This window comes from Candoia aspera, chromosome 11 (genome assembly GCF_035149785.1).
Source record: "Candoia aspera isolate rCanAsp1 chromosome 11, rCanAsp1.hap2, whole genome shotgun sequence".
NCBI lineage: Eukaryota > Metazoa > Chordata > Lepidosauria > Squamata > Boidae > Candoia > Candoia aspera.
Genome location: NC_086163.1, coordinates 24,333,876 through 24,349,722, shown reverse-complemented (window position 1 = coordinate 24,349,722; position 15,847 = coordinate 24,333,876). Strand labels below are relative to the sequence as shown.

At 44.8% G+C, this 15,847-nt stretch overlaps 1 protein-coding gene across 2 annotated transcripts in view; it reads left to right on the top strand.

Moving 5' to 3' along the window:
- GALNS (galactosamine (N-acetyl)-6-sulfatase) overlaps window positions 1–15,847 on the top strand; it is a 35,887-nt gene that overhangs the window by 955 nt on the left and 19,085 nt on the right. For both annotated transcript variants that reach the window (XM_063313051.1, XM_063313050.1), the window contains exons 2-9: window positions 2,700–2,823; window positions 3,282–3,356; window positions 4,776–4,878; window positions 7,433–7,576; window positions 8,861–8,927; window positions 9,019–9,146; window positions 11,841–11,980; window positions 13,545–13,648. In XM_063313051.1, coding sequence (XP_063169121.1) covers window positions 2,700–2,823; window positions 3,282–3,356; window positions 4,776–4,878; window positions 7,433–7,576; window positions 8,861–8,927; window positions 9,019–9,146; window positions 11,841–11,980; window positions 13,545–13,648 — 885 coding nt within the window. The remainder of the gene's footprint in view (window positions 1–2,699; window positions 2,824–3,281; window positions 3,357–4,775; window positions 4,879–7,432; window positions 7,577–8,860; window positions 8,928–9,018; window positions 9,147–11,840; window positions 11,981–13,544; window positions 13,649–15,847) is intronic.

Here is a 15,847-nt window from a genome sequence, read left to right as displayed (position 1 = left end):
ATTAATAAATCTTGGTTAGGCCAGCTCCTTCCAGTATAATGAGAATATATTGATGCTATATTGGAAGATGCTGGCCTAGCCATGGACTCCCAGATATCTATGGTACAGTACAGAGATACAGAAGAGGATGTATCATCAGGCAAAGTTTGATCAAGGCATGGAATTCCGTAAGGAAAAGAATAATACCAACCATCTCACCGTTAGCCTCACCTACAAATGCTTGCCATGTTGTAGACAATTACAGTAAGAAAAAAGTAACTGGTATGTTACGTGGCTTGAAACAGGGATTGGCAGCAGCTTGTCTATCCAGGGCCACATGGTCAGGGATGCTAAATCAGTGTTTTTCAAACTTAGCGACTTTAAGATGCGTGGACTTCAATTCCCAGAATTCCCCAGCCAGCTAAATCAACATCTGATGCACTTAGAGCCCCATGTGAGTGGGGATGCACCTTTCTTCCCTGATACCCCTTTTCCTGCTTTCTAATGCTGTTTTTCTAATGCTCATTTTAACACCTGTTGTGTTCTTTTTCCCCCTTCTTGAGCAGAAGACTGCAGGAAGGGGCAGGATCTAGTCTACTGTATAGCAGGTGGCTGCTAACAGTGGGCATGTGCAGCTACAACTGGAATCTGCCCATTTATTGTGAGATTTATTTATTAGCATTTGTTGTGGCTTTTCTCCAGCAGCTCAAGGAGTCATATGTAGCTCTCCCCTCTCCAATTTTCTGATGACAAAAACTCTGTGGGGTAGTTTGGGCTAAGAGAGAGTTGCTGGCTCCAAGTCACCCCATGAATTTTAATGGTTGAAGGTATTCTCGAGCCTGGGCCTTTCCACTCTTAGTCCAACACCTCAGCCATTACACCAGATGGAAAATTAATTGGAAACTACTGAAAATCACGTCAGTGTTTCTTCAGTAACTAGGCAAATTGTCAGTTCATTTCATGGGGGAAAAAGTCTCTCACCTTTCCACTTAATGTAGCTCTTGGAAATTGTGAGCAGCAAGTACAAGGTCTCATCCACTTTTCATGAAATGGATAGAAACATCTGGCACATGAATTGTGCTGGAGTCTTAGTCTACGTGAATTTCATTGGATGTCTGAGCAACTTGTTTTGCCTTTCTTGCCTGATATGGAGTCTTGGAATTCTTGCTGTCCTGTTCAGGTTGTTTGCTACATCTTTCTGCCAGGGATAAGTTTAAGTTTTTGTTAGCTTTAGCTTGAAAATCTTTATGGACAGCTCAAACTCCAATCCTTTTTGATACTACTAGATTTTTTGAAGAAATATGAAGGGCTGACCTTGCTTATACTACTTTAGCAGACAAGGATCCCCAAAATTGTTACTCTCTGTGGAAAAATTGTTAAATTATGAATTGGGACCTTCCCCCACTGCACTTTTCCTCTATTCTCAGTAGTATTAAGCCATAATAAGTGTTCAGTTTTGAACAGGGTAATGGCATTGCCCTGCTGCGATGGGGCAGCCTGTTCTCTCAGCATCTCCGCTGGAGTATCTGAAGAAAGATTGTGCCCTCTCAACAAGTGAGGGTCGCACGGTTTGCCTAGACATGCTGAAGTCAGAATTTACTCTGATGGCCGCCCTTCGGTTTCAGGAAAAGGCCTAGCAATGTATACATGCTTTTAGAATTCAGCCCTGGGCTTGTGATCTGTTCCTGTGGTTGTGATTCATCAGCCACTTTAAGAAAATTATTCCATTTTTCTGCTGACTGTTCTATTAGAAAAGGACTTCCTAATGTACCTCTTTTTTTTTTTTTAGTAAACTATTCTTATGCCCTGTTTTTGTTGTTGGAAATTGTTGGTGTGTGTGTGTGTGTATTCCTTAGAAGACGTTTCCTGTTGCTTTGCCTATTTTTCTGTGCGACAAAAACAATCTCATTTTTTCTCCCTTTCTGATTATTCTTCAGGAATAATAAAAGTTGTAGATGAGGTCTGGCTAAGTGTGAGCTGCAGGTGCCAGTACAGAAAAGCGAGGCCTGGCGCCATTTCCCAAATGGTTGGATTTTCCTTTAATTTTATAATGCTGAATGGGAAATTCACACAGCGGCCACAAAATGACTTACTCCAACATGGAGTACATAATTTGCTCGCAGAATTACCCACCTTGGGTGGCTGCGATAGTCACCAGTGGGCCAATAGCCTTTCACCCTTTTAGCTTAAAACCAAACTTTGCTCGAAAGCAGTCCCTCTCCTGTAAGAAAAAAATAGCAGGAAAAACTTACTTGAGTATGATCCTAGTTTGAGCTGCGCTGGGCCCCGTGGCAACTGTGGGTGGAGACCAAGGGCTGAGCTGCGTTGACTCCGATGTGCCCCAGCACGGCAGCCTCGCGACAGTCTGTCTCAGACTGGGGTGTAAATGTTCCCGCAGAGGGATGTCAGCTGTGACACAATCATTCTCCTGGTTTGGTTGCTTGTGCTCCTTGTTGTCCCAGAGAAATCAGCAAATATCCACCCTGGGCTGATAATCTCTGTGGGGCTCTGTTGATATGGGGTGTGGTGGAGTTGCAGGGTTCCCTGCCTTTTCCATGAAGTTGCTAAAAGGGCTGCTCCCCTCTCAAGTGGCTGTCGCAGTTCTGCACGCTCCAGCAATGCTTTTAAATACCCGAATGAGAAAAATGTAAAAGTCAGGCGCTAACTTTCTAGTTCTAGAAGCTTGCTTTCCTTTATCTTGACTGCTGGTCTTTTTTCAGATGGGTTGGGGTGACCTAGGTGTGTTTGGAAACCCTTCCAAGGAAACCCCTAATTTAGACCAGATGGCTGCAGAAGGGATGCTGTTGCCCAGCTTCTACACCGCCAGCCCTCTTTGCTCGCCATGTAAGTGAACCTCGGAGCTCCAGGGAAACAGCCTTGGGCTCAGGGTGAAGAGATGGGCTTGATACAGCCCTCCCCTGCACCATTCCTTCACAGTAGGCAAGGTACACCTTCCATGGTTTAAGGATCAGATATTAGAAGTGCTCTGCTAAAGTGTAGCGTTACCCAAAACCACTATGTAGCCACAGGTCTTTGGGGTTACAGATTAAATGTTTGTGGACCAAGAAAGTGCCTGAGAAAATGTTCAGATCCCCACAATTTCACCAGGTAGTCCACCCATCCACGCCCAGCTCAAATCAGCCTGGGTGCTGTTGGGAAGCAATTAGGATGAAGTTCTACCGATTGGAATAGTGGCAGTTAGTTGTGCTGAAACAGTAGGGTGGGGCATCCGGTTGGTGCTTGGAAGAAAGCCAGGCTTTGTGGGATCTGCCATAGTCTTCGTGTTCCTCTTTTCTCTCCAGCCAGGGCAGCGCTCCTGACAGGCCGTCTCCCTATAAGGAATGGCTTCTACACCACCAATGCCCATGCCAGAAACGGTAAGTCCTCTTCCTGCAAGCGAACACTTGCTGATGCGGGCGAAGCCAAGTGCAAGGTCTGGCTTCATATTCGCATGTTAAGGGAGACTTACAGGATGCCTTCCTGAGTACATCCAACTCAGAAATCAGTCCTGTTGGAACCAGTAGAGATTACTGCTAAATAAAAAGCTTTGAATGGAAGTTTGGTTGAGTTCCTAATGGATTGGCCTGGTATGTATTAGTCCAGTTATCGTGAGCGATGAATGTAAGATAAGGTCTGGTTCAGGTTATCATCAGAATCAGGGTTTAGAGAATTAGGAACACATCTATGTATTTTCCTGGTTTGTTTGCTCCCCTCTCCTCTGGGCAAGGAAGAGAGAGAAAAGCTGAAACTTCTCCCATGAGAAAACTGCAGTTCTCCATTGTGTTGAAACTTGGGGAACTAGCTATTTCTAGTCCCAGTTGACTGAAACCAACCAAGATCAGCATTGGCTTGATATCTTGCTAACGAATTGTGGCTGGAATAAATCATAGTTCCTTTTGTTCATTTCTTCTAAAAGTTGGTGAGATACAAGCCCCAGGATCTTTTACCATTGATTCTGCTGGCTGGGGCTGTTGGTTCAGCCACATTTAGAGGGCCACTGGATTTCTTCCTTGGAAATGGCAGTTCTAGAGTAAAAATGGGCACATTCTCATTGCTAACATGCAAAGAGAGAGGAACAGGCAACCCCAGAGTTCTGCATGATCATTTAAACTACCATTAGGAGATGATCTCCATTGAGGCCTAGGAAGAATGTTTCCATACAGTCTTACTGCAGCTCATATTTGAGAACTTGGGATAAGTCTCTGCTTGTTTCTGCTGTTAAAGCTGCTGAATGGGTTAAGGAACATTCAGCTAAAAAGGAGATAAAGTAGTGGTATGCTGCTATTGTAGCTTAATATGTTTGAAATTTACTCTTTTAGTAGAAACATGTTCTTCTGTAAACTCGGCAAGGGCATCTGGAGGGCATCACCCAGCTGCCCACAATGAGCACTTTGCTCCAGGACTTTTATTGGGAGATGCCAGCTTGTGCTGATTTGAGGCCAATCTAGTTGGCGTTAGAATTGTTTGTTCCAAAATGGCAGATGCTGTAGGAAACCATATGTTTTGAAGCATGCATTTACAGTTCCAGATTGATGCATGCTGCATGCTGGCAAGTGTGGGTGTTTATCTTTTTACTGAAGGAGAAGGGTGTTTCATAGAACAGACGTGCAAGAGAGTTATGGAAGAACGTATGCAGCATCTAAAATCAGCTAATGGTCTCTGCGTTTCCTTTTTTTGGTGATGGTTTAAGTAATAGAGGTGTGCTGCCTAGCATAATTGAAAGGTTTGTTAAGTGGCAGGTAAACCCTGTTCCTGCGGTTTGTTCCTCCAGCTAAAGTGTTCTTGTGTTTGCGCAGCCTACACGCCCCAGGACATAACGGGGGGCATCCCGGATTCCGAACTCCTCCTCCCAGAATTGCTGAAGAAAGAAGGCTATGCCAATAAGATCGTTGGCAAGTGGTAAAGTTTTCTTCTGGCTGCTTTATTGGTTGGGGCTTTATCTTATATGGGAAGGGATACACACTCATTCAGTCTGTAGTTCTTGTCTTCAGAAATCCAGGCAAGCTGTCTGGACCGCCGCTTGCTGGGCTTAATTTCAGAGCTATCTATGCACATCTTGCTTTTTTTTTCTCTTTCCATCACAAATTACAAAGCTGCAGGGCTCGTACCTTGTCTTCAGCTCTCCTGGTTTTGACCCCTGTGGAATATTGAGATGCGGCACTTTCCTCTCAGAGTGGAAACTGCCTGTCTCTGATCCCGGCTTAGCCGGCCTTCTGAGACTCACTCCATTCCCATGGGAAAAAGGATTGATGATGTTAGCACACCTTTGAAGAGTCAGACCATAATCTAGATGGGCAGAGGGTAAATGGAGTGCTAGTGAACAAATATTGACCTCAATCTGCCTGTGCTGCATCCTGGGAGCTGCTTTAAACGAGCAAAGAGTTGGATCATTTAAACTGATGACCCACCTCCGTAGTGCTGGCGCAGGTGTTAAGAACGGAAATGGCCAGGCCACTGGAAATGATTCGCCTACATAAATCACGGTTGTTAAAAGGAAGCTTGCAGCAGCTGCAAAAAAAAATGTGGTTTTTGATCCACTTTAGAAAGAAAAATAGAAGGAGAGAGACCGAAGTGGTGGTGCTCCCGCTATTTATCTCCTGTTTATTGATGTCCCTGATTGTTCTGTGCCAGATTACTCCCCAAGCAGGCGCTCTCCGGGGAGGCTCCGGGCGTGTTGGGTAACAGATTTCCAGCAGCGTGGAGGTGGCTTGGCTGGAAGAGGAAGCGCTGTGGAACTCTTCCTTTCCTGGGAGCTGATTACCAGCCTGGGTGGGCAGGATCAGTCCAGGGCCAAAGGTCCACCGCTCTCCTGCTGGTTTTAGTTGCTCAGGCCACGATCAGAAGCCTCTTGGCTTGAGCGCCAGGAGTTTGCTTTTCTCTCTAGTAAAATTCAGAGGAACACACAACTTGACCGAAACAGAAGCTCTGACGAGGGATGTGCAGTTACGCCACTCTGAAGTGGCCACACGGCTCCAGGAAAACAGGCGTTCCAGTTGAGGTGGCAGGGAGAGAATGCACAGCGAATGCCTGTTTTCTGGGAGTCGCACAGCTCTTGTGTGAGCCCAGGAGAAGGCACCACTTCCTTACGAAGGTGCCAACTGATTCAGAGAGAGAACTGTGTCTGCTCCGAAGCTCCTTTTCCTCTTCAGATCCGAACTGCTGCGCATCACTGTGACTTGGAAAGTGTGTTACGCAAAAGTGACAATAAATGTGTCACATCCATGAGTGATTATTATAACCAACTCTATTTCAGGAATAGCTTCAAAGGCCAAAGACGTGTGGTTTGTGCAGACCTGGGCCCCAGCGGCTGCTCCACTTTTTGACCTTTGACTGCTCGCGTTCCCTGGGCCAAATTCACCCGGTCTTCCCAGAGATCAAAAAGGGGAGCTAATAGTGCCTGCTGCCCTCTGCTCCTTGAAGGAACAGCAGCATAAATATCAGCGACAGACAGCACAAGCCAACTATTGGTATTTTTCTAGAGGCTGCACATAGCTAGCAAACCTTTACTAGTGAAGCTGTGGGCCATCAAAATATATAGCAGGTCTTGGTGTAAAAAGAGCAAAGCTAGAGAGTGCCTACCAAATGGGGAACCCCACCATTCCTGAGGGCTGATCCTACGAATAAACCAAGGGAAGGGAAGGGAAACACGGCAACACGGCTGTTGATTGGTTTGGTTCCAAAGTGTTATTGGGGAGCAGCGCATCTTAACCAACTTGAAGCCATGGAGCTTGCAGCCTTTTGCCTCTTGAGAAATTGAGAAGCCTCTGTTAGGCTTCCAGACTCCTGGTGTGTCAGCTTTTTTCCAGTGCCAGATGCCCCCCCCCCATCTGAGTGTCCATGCCCTGCAGAAGAGGAAATGTGGTGCCCCTTGTGCACCGCCCAGTTTCTTCCTGCATGCTTTCTCTGCTTGCATGCAATATTGGGCTTGGCAGACAAGTGCAGGTCCAGTGAGCACTTTGTAGTTGTATGGCTTAATATTTTCTCCTGTGCCAAGTGGTGAGCAACTCATTTTCTTTTCCATCCTTTTATGCAGTTCTTCTACCCCTTTAGGGACCAGCCAAAGAACTCAAGGGGATGTTGAGCAGCTCCCTGGGAATGGCAAGGCGTAATACGTTACTCATGCATGCTTTAGCAGTAGAAAAATGTTTGGGTTGTAAGTTGCCCTAGGAAATCCTGGTTTGAAAAGATGGGTGGCATACCAATTTTAAAAATAGATAAGAAGCATTGCTGGGGGCAGAATGGGGTGAGGGCAAAGAGGAAGGAGCCAAGCAAAGAAGCTTGAGAAGTGGGGGCGGGGGTGAACTAGAAAGGCTGAAGAAGCAAGTGTCTGCTACTTGGCTGTGGGTGTTACTGCCATCAGCCTCTTCCCTTAAGTGCGATTTTTGTACAGAACTGAGGAGCTGTTGATGCCCTCTGACATAATTTTTTCCCCTCTTTTGCTAATCTTTTCCAGGCACCTGGGCCATCAGCCTCAGTTCCATCCCTTGAGGCATGGATTTGACGCATGGTTTGGATCTCCCAATTGCCATTTTGGACCGTATGATAACAAAGCCACCCCCAACATTCCAGTATATAGAGATGAGGAAATGATTGGCAGGTAGCCTTTCTTTTTTATATCATCCACTTCTCTTTGTTTCTGTTCTAGTTTTGTTCAGTGCTGGTTTTGAGCATTGTTGCTGTGTGTGGCCTTGGACCGCATTCTGCTGCTCTTCTTCTGGCCAAGTTTGAGAAGTGGTTGTACTGCTTTCCTTTCATTGAAAGGCCCTGAGGCTATCGGCCTCTGGATCAAATACCTGGGCAGGACCTCATGTTCTAGAATGTCTGCCACATATGAACACTCAAAGTTGAAATGATGAAAGCACCACCTTGAAAGCACTGAGAGGTCTGGCCTCGTTCATTGAGAAACTACTGCATGCAGTGAATTATGTTTGAGCTCCATTAACAGCAACAGGGTTGTACGTTAATCACGGAGGAGTTAGGAAAGGCCAGCCTCCTCCTCGCTTCTTGTCTGTCTGCTAGAAATCTACCAGCTGAAATTACACTTGATAAAATCACTCTGAAATCCACTTTCCAATTTAGATTTTTCCATACAGAACTGTAGTACATCATCAGATAAAAGGAAGGAGGTATAAAAATGCCTTTGCATACTGCGTGGTGGGTGCTGTTTTTTGTCAACCTGCCTACTACATACCCATATGGTGGGGGGAAGCCCACCGAAAGTTCATACTTTGCATAATTTAGTTCTGCTTAGGTTAAACTCTGTTTAGGAACAAGTCACTTCAGAGAATAGGTGAAGCTGCACCCATTTTATTTCATTTTTTAATCTATAGATTTGTATGCCATCTATTCCACTGGTTCCAGGCAGTTCACATTTGACAATAAAAGCTTCAAACATCGAATACAATTTATGCCTTAACAACAACAACATCTCCTAAGTTGGGAGAGAAAGCTCATATTTCAACATGAACTTCCCCAGCTTGCAACTCCTGAAGTCGTATCTGAACTGAGATTCAGTCAGTCATAAGCTGACATCCACACTTTTCTGGCCGATGCAGCTGGTACAGAACCCTAAAACCTGCGTTGAAAAGTGCATGTAAAAACACACTGGGGAAAGTGGCTTGCAAAAACATACGTACCTTGTGTGTGGAAGAGAGCATATACAATTCTTCATAGAGCTTTTTATAAAGTAGCAAGTTGATGAGAAAATGAGACAGAATGAAGGGAAGACTGGAACGAGAAGAAATTGAGCAAAATTGAGCTAGACTTAACTGGGTTGACTGTCGCTCACGGAATGTGCAGGAGGGGAGCAAACCCTTATTCTTTTATTTTTGCATACCTAAAAATGCAAGGAATGTTTTTCTGGTTGTCTTTTATATTTTAGGTATTACGAAGATATAAAAATTGATCGTAAGTCGGGGGAAGCAAACCTAACTCAAATGTATTTACAGGTAATTTTTTATTCTGAGGGCACCTGTTTCAAATCCACAGGTCCTTTCTGCAGCCAGGGCAATCGCGCTGAAAGTTGCTTGTCTCTTCCAGGAAGCCCTTGATTTCATCAGTGGTCAGCAAGCCAGCCGCCAGCCATTCTTCCTCTATTGGGCGATTGATGCCACTCATGCCCCCGTGTATGCCTCCAGGGACTTCCTGGGCACAAGCCAAAGAGGGCTGTAAGTTGTTTTTGAGCAAAAATATTCTCCCCTTCCCTTGTCCCAAGTGAAAATCCCAAAGCAGCCTTTATAGTCTGACTCGGTGGAGATCTGATGCCTGGGTTTAAACTGTGTGTGTTCTACAGAATTGTAGAATCAGTTTCTTTAATCTTCCCGAGTAAGTCTTTGTTCCAAATCCCAGATCACTCGCATTGCCCTCCTTTTCTACACCTGTTCCCGCTCTCTAAATCTGTCTTAAAACATGTCCGAGAACTGGTTAGAATAATCAGAGTGATGCCAGTCCAAAGTAGGATATAGTGGATGTGTTACATTCTGTTTTTTGTAAATTATGCTTGCATTGACACAGCCTAAAATCACACTTGCCTTTTTAGTAGCCGTGTCACATTGCTGATTCTTATTCTGCTTGTCATCAGCCGTATTTCTAAGATCCTTTTCACCCATACTTTTTCTGAGCTAAATGACCTTTCACCCCATCTTACATTTGTGCATTTTACTTCTTTTTCCTGACTGAACAATTTTACATTTGTCTTTATTAAATTTCATTCTGTTGCTTTCAGCCCATTTCCCTAACCTATCAGACTCATACTGATTGTGTCCTCTCCCGCCTCTTTCTGTGCTATCTGGAAACTTGATAAGCATTTCCTCCAACTTTTCCTCCAAGTGATTTAATAGCAATATTGAAGAATGCCAGGCCGAAAACTGAACCTCTGGCACCTGATGTGAAGCTGTGGATCCATCAGATAGGCATGCCAACCAGCACCTAGGTAACTAGTTTACTAATCAGACTGTCATGGAGTGCTTCGTAAAACACTTTGCAGAAGTCAAACCATTATGTTCACAGCATTCCCACAAACCACTAAGGCGGTAACCCCATCAAAAGCTGAACTAAGTTTAGTTTAACAAAAGTTCTTGTGAGGCTGATAATGACTCCGAATAATTGCTGCATTCTTTTTGGAATGTTTGCAGTCCAATCCCTTTATCAACAACTGTAGACTCTGGTCTCCTTTTTGATGATAGGGATCTCTGCTCTTCTCCAGTCATTTGGCACTTTATTCCTTTGCTAGGGTTTCCCGAAATCATACAGTAAAGTAAGTGATGGCTAGACCCTTAGCAAGTCCCTTCATACCGCCAGGTGCCCTCATTCCCCGGCTGGGTTTCTGTCAAATCTGAGCTGGAATTCTGCCTCCTTCAGCCAGTTGCCTGTTGGAGTACCCATTCTTTTCTCAAAGAAGACTGCCAAAATAGAGACTGCGTTATCCAGGCTTTTAACATCTTTGCCAGTCTCACCGTGGAGCTGCTGTACTCTTGCTTTTCCTATCCTTTTATTCTGAATTAATCTGAAGAAGCCCTTTTGGTGGTCTTTGTATCATAAGAACAAGAAAGAGCAGCAGGGGGCTATTGAAGACTAACATGGTTCTTGCCATTTTTCCCCCCACTTGGTGCTCTCCAGATGGATTGGACAGACTCCCATAACCCCCAGGCAACCTGGGGGGCAATAGGTGGGAGACACCTGCGTTAAGGAAATAAAAGATTTTGGTTCCTGGGTACCTTGGTAGGAACAAGTCCAGAGGTGGAACTGGACATAAGCTGCCGCCCATAAGAATGGCTACTCTTGGGGCTGAGTTCTTGGTTTCTGTAGAGGTGTATTTGGAAATTGTTCCTTGGGTATCAAATGGGCACAGCTCTGATACGTGTTCCCTGCTGTTAACCTGAACTTGATTTAGCAACAACAACAACAACAACAAAGGTGACTGGTCTAACTTCGGCATAGTGCCTGTTGGGCTCCGAGCCAAGGAGTTTCTGCTGTAACAATAGTTATTTTTGACACCATGGCTTGGAGCTGGAAAAAGAGATGATGCCAGCTTGGAAAAAGTCAAGGAGAAGGGAGGCGAAGACTGGCAGGGCAAAAGACCGGGCCCTTCTCTGACAGATCCATTGTTCTCCAGCCTTAATCTCCTGACCTCTTCCTCTCCCTTGGATATCACTTGCAAAATAACAATTGCGCTTGAGATTGCCGGTTGTAAAAGGGTCACGAGCTGTCTGTAATTGTTTACTTTCTTGCTTAAACTGGGAAGAAAAATAATCAGCCAGGTTTTTCCCAAACTAGCCTATTAAGCCGCTTAACAATATTTTTGCTTTTGGTTTTCATTTTAATGATTAAAGCCAGCAATAATCACCACTGTAGCTGGACCTCTGGGGGCCCCGCCAAAGTCTTACTTTCTTCCTTTCAGAGAAATGACGCTCAAATTATGCAACACAGGAATTTACTATTACAATTACTAATTTACTATGTCCCCTGCTTCTTACTAGTCTCACTATGGTATGTCCCCAGCTTAGTCTTCCCAATCCTGTTCTTTTCTCCTCACTGCTACTTTACTGGGGAAACTGTTCCTTTTTCTATCTTTCATCTGCCTGGCTAGTTAGAATGAACATTCTGTATAAGTGTAATTTTATAAATGAAAATACAGTTGGGGAAAAAAATTGTATTAATTTATATATATATTTTAAAAGAAATAAATTTATATATTTTTTTTTTTAAAGAAATAAATTGTACTGTCATGTATTAGAGAGTCCACAAATGCTATGCACCATCTGCATGCGTGTATGTGTGTGCGCGCACAAACAAACAGAGTGCCCCCAGATACCTTCCTGTCCACCTTGACTGCTTTGTAATTTCTTCTCCCTATCTCTTAGGTATGGCGATGCTGTGCGAGAAATTGACTACAGCATTGGAAAAATTCTTAGGCACCTTCAAAAGCTGGGCATAAGCAACAACACCTTTGTGTTTTTTACATCGGACAATGGGGCTGCCCTCATTTCCGCCCCAGAACAAGGTCAGTTTTCTTGGAGTGGACCTTGTTAGGGCTGGGGCAGAGTATTAGAAGCTGGTTTGCTTTCTCCCAAAGGCATTGCTCGTAAATAAATACTTAGGTCAGCTTCACAGGGACATATATACAGGGGCACAGAAGTAATCCATTCATACAGCACTGCCGAAGGGACAGAAACTATATTTTCCCAGGAAAGTCATCTGTGGCTAAGAAATAGCACTGGTGGTCACCGGCCTCCAGTAAGACAGAGCACTAAAAGAAGGAGAAGCTGGGCGTCTTGGTGCTTCCGCTTATTCACTAGGTTTACAGTCTGCCTTTCTCTCGGGAGCCAAATCCTTCCCCTTTTATCCCGATGTGAGGAAGAGGCCTGGCGGAAGAAGAATACGCTGCTCAGGAAGTCGAGATTGGAATGGGGCGGCCCAGCACGAAGCATTTCAGCACGGACTGGGTGGAGGAGGCAGACTTTTCCCCACCGCAGCTCTGCTGTGTTTCTAAGATCAGCCAGATAAAGAGGAGTCGATTGACATCTTACCCTGAATCTGTCACTTCTCCTTGGTACATCTCAGTAAGCGCAAGAGCACAAGAACATCCCTTGACCTCCCCTGAACAGCTGGCTGTTCAGATGACCGTCCCTTTGCATTTCTGGGTTTGCTTGATTTCAGCGGTCTGGGCTCTTTACTTCCTGCAGTCACAGTCATTGCACATAAATCTTTTGCCCTACTTGCCTCTCTTCCCCTGATTCCGGCCCTGGGCCAGACCTCCCCAAGGCTGGCTGTGCAGGAGCCTGCAAGGCTGCAGAATCCTCAGTCGATCGAGCCTCGGGTTCCCTTTGTGACTGGGCAAGGCTGGACCTTCAGCCTTGCCCACTGGGAAGAGGCTCGGAAGGGAGGAGGCTGGGAAGGGCCTCTTCTGACCAGCTGCAGGATTTATCCATTGACAGCCACACTTTTAGTTGTTGAGAGACAGGAAGACTGTTCGTTGCTCCTGCTTTACTCAAACCCTTATTTGTGGCGATGCAAATGGAACACAATGAAAATTTGACGTGTTCCTTTGGAAGTTATTTGGGATGCTGGTTAACTGACCCATTGTGCTGGAGGTGAAAAAAGATTCTCTGTCCCAATTTTAATTGCTTTCGGTCAACCCCACTTTCTCCTCCTTTTTGCACTTGCAAAAATGTGAGTAGCAATAATACTAGCCTACCTTCTAGAGGCTTTTAAATTATGAATGTGTTGGTGTTTCTGGGACATTTCATTTACTAAAAGACCAGCCTTAAACCAGATTTAAAATTTGTGGAAAAGCTTTACCCACCACCTGCAGTTAAGAGTGAGACTGACACTTAAGTATAGAGTGTCATGATGAAGTTTTAATGGCCTCATGCTAATTCCCTTTCAGCAGGTGTTGCAACTCTAACGTGTGTAGCTGGAGGTGAATGACACTTTTGAAGGACTGGAGAAAGAACAGGAACTTTTTGACAGGATCTTTTTGAAGTGACTGTTAGCCCATTCGTCTTAGTTCAAATTCTAGCTTTCTCTGCCCAGAAATGTTTTGGAATTGTTTCCTCTTTGTCCAGGGGGCAGCAATGGTCCTTTCCTATGTGGCAAGGAAACGACTTTTGAAGGTGGCATGAGAGAACCAGCAATCGCCTGGTGGCCAGGACATGTACGTGCAGGACAGGTGAGAGCCTGGGGGAATCTTAAAGAATAAGGTGGTCTCTGTAGACTTAAAGTGGTTTTGGTTTCTATGGCACCATGCAGATCTATAAGCGTGATTACAGCATTCACTGTTGGGTTGTAGAAAATAGATGGTTTTGAATTCTTTCATGTTCAGATGAATGGCCTAAGACTACATGTCACCAAGAATGGGTCTGGCAGATGATCAGATCTACCTCCTGTTGAGCTGGAGGGTTTCATAATAAGCCTGGGTGGTGGTGTTTTTTTCTTTCTTTCTTTAACATATATATTTATTAGAGGTGAGGCTATCAACATTTGAGCTAGAGAAATCAAATCAATGCATGCTATTTAAGTTACATTTTGTGTGCGGATTACAGTTGGCATACATTTATGGCAGGATTTAAACCATTTTCGCAGCTATTAATACGATAAACGCTTCTAGTCGGGACTGAGGGTGCACAAAGGCGTATATATTTTCAAGATGGTAAGATGGAAGGTACGACTATTTGCAGGTATGGGTGAAGTTCTGAGTGGTAGGATGTTCTCACAGGTGCATTCTGGGTAGAGGTTTGCACCATTCTCAGGATATCCACTCCAGTTGAAACAAGTCTAAAAGAAAAAACCAAAGAGTAACAATACAGCACAATAGATGTGTAGTGATCGTGGGAGAGTTTACTTTGAGTTGATCACCGAGGAGCGTTTTCTGAATGGGAATTTTCCTCCTGCGGGTCTGTTTCTCCATCTGTTGAGGTTTGTTTGTTGTTGCTGGAAAGTTTGCTCTCCTCTTATTTAAGGCGTAAGTAATGGTGGTGTGAGTGGGCATGTGGGTGTTTTGGAGGCTGCTGAGCATCAGCAACCCAATCCTCTCTCCCCCCCCAGTAAACTAAGCGGAATTTTCTGGGCAAGTTCGCCTGTGGCCTCTGCTTTCTTGAAGGATCCAGCTGCAGGAGTTTGTCTCTCTGTGCTCCTTCGAGTCTTTCTCCTTGCTCCAGCCCCCCCCCCCCCGCATTTCCTCTCCTTTCCTCCCCCCTCCCCAGATCTGCTCCCTGAAGGAGAAAAGAACATATCAACCTAAAGGCAGCACTGCAACCTTTTCTTCACCGTCTCCCACAAGGCACAAATTGAAATTGAATTAGACAGGGATATCAGGTCTGCTTGCTGTGATAAATGTACAAGGGTTTTATTTAAAAACATCCTGACATTTGTTCACCCAGTTTCAAATATTTAGCTTTCCTCCTTTCCATTCCTGGCCGGGGCAGCTTTATTAATTGTCGCCTTTGATTCAGAGCTAGAGCTTGAAAGCGCTGATAACGCCCGTGCCGGCTGTTTCTTCTCACGATGTGGCCCACAGCAAAAAGGATTTCATTTTCTTAAAGGCGTTCTGTGTATGCCGGGAGTTTATAAAATATATATAAGGCCCCCTCTTCTTATACTGGCTGTTGTTGGCTGATATGGAAAATATCTGATCCTGCTCCTCTGTTTTTCATTATTTATTTTTTGCCAAGCCATTACTCTTCAGAATATTCTCTTCCCTCTCCCCCATTTTGTTGTGGGGATGGCAAAAGAACGAGAGAGACTGTTGACAGAAGGAAGTGCTAAACTCACCCTCTTTTAGCCCTCTGAAAATAGGAGAGGGCAAAAAAAAACAACCCACTAGCAACCTCCTCCTGTTTCCACCCCCCACCCCAGATTTTATCTCTCCAATATGGTGCTGCAGATAAATCCAAGTGGCTGTAACATTGGCATTTAGTTCCTTTTAAGAAGTTTTCTGTCCACGCAGGGAACAGGCTGGGATACTAGTGACATAATTGGCTGTTGAACATGAGCTATCTGCTCTGGGCCCTGCTGAATAACCAGAAGCAAATGCAAGGCAGAGGCTGGCAGTCTGGTGCTGGTGGACTGTTTTATGCAACGCAGGAATAAAAAGATCCTTGGAATTTACCCAAACATTCCACTCCCAGTGATCTTTAACTTCAGCACAGCTTGAAAAAACATAGAATCTCCCGTTGCCCATCAATTCCTCGTTTGGGAAAGTGTTGCTGCTGGTCAGGTGTTTCCCCAGTAGCTGCATCCCAGAATCTCAGCCCTAGAATTTTTATGAGTGGAGTTGAAACTCTGGTTTTGCTGCATCCCTGACATTCTTCAGTTGTCTAGCTCAGTGTTTCTCAACTGTGGCAACCTGAAGATGGGTGGACTTCAACTC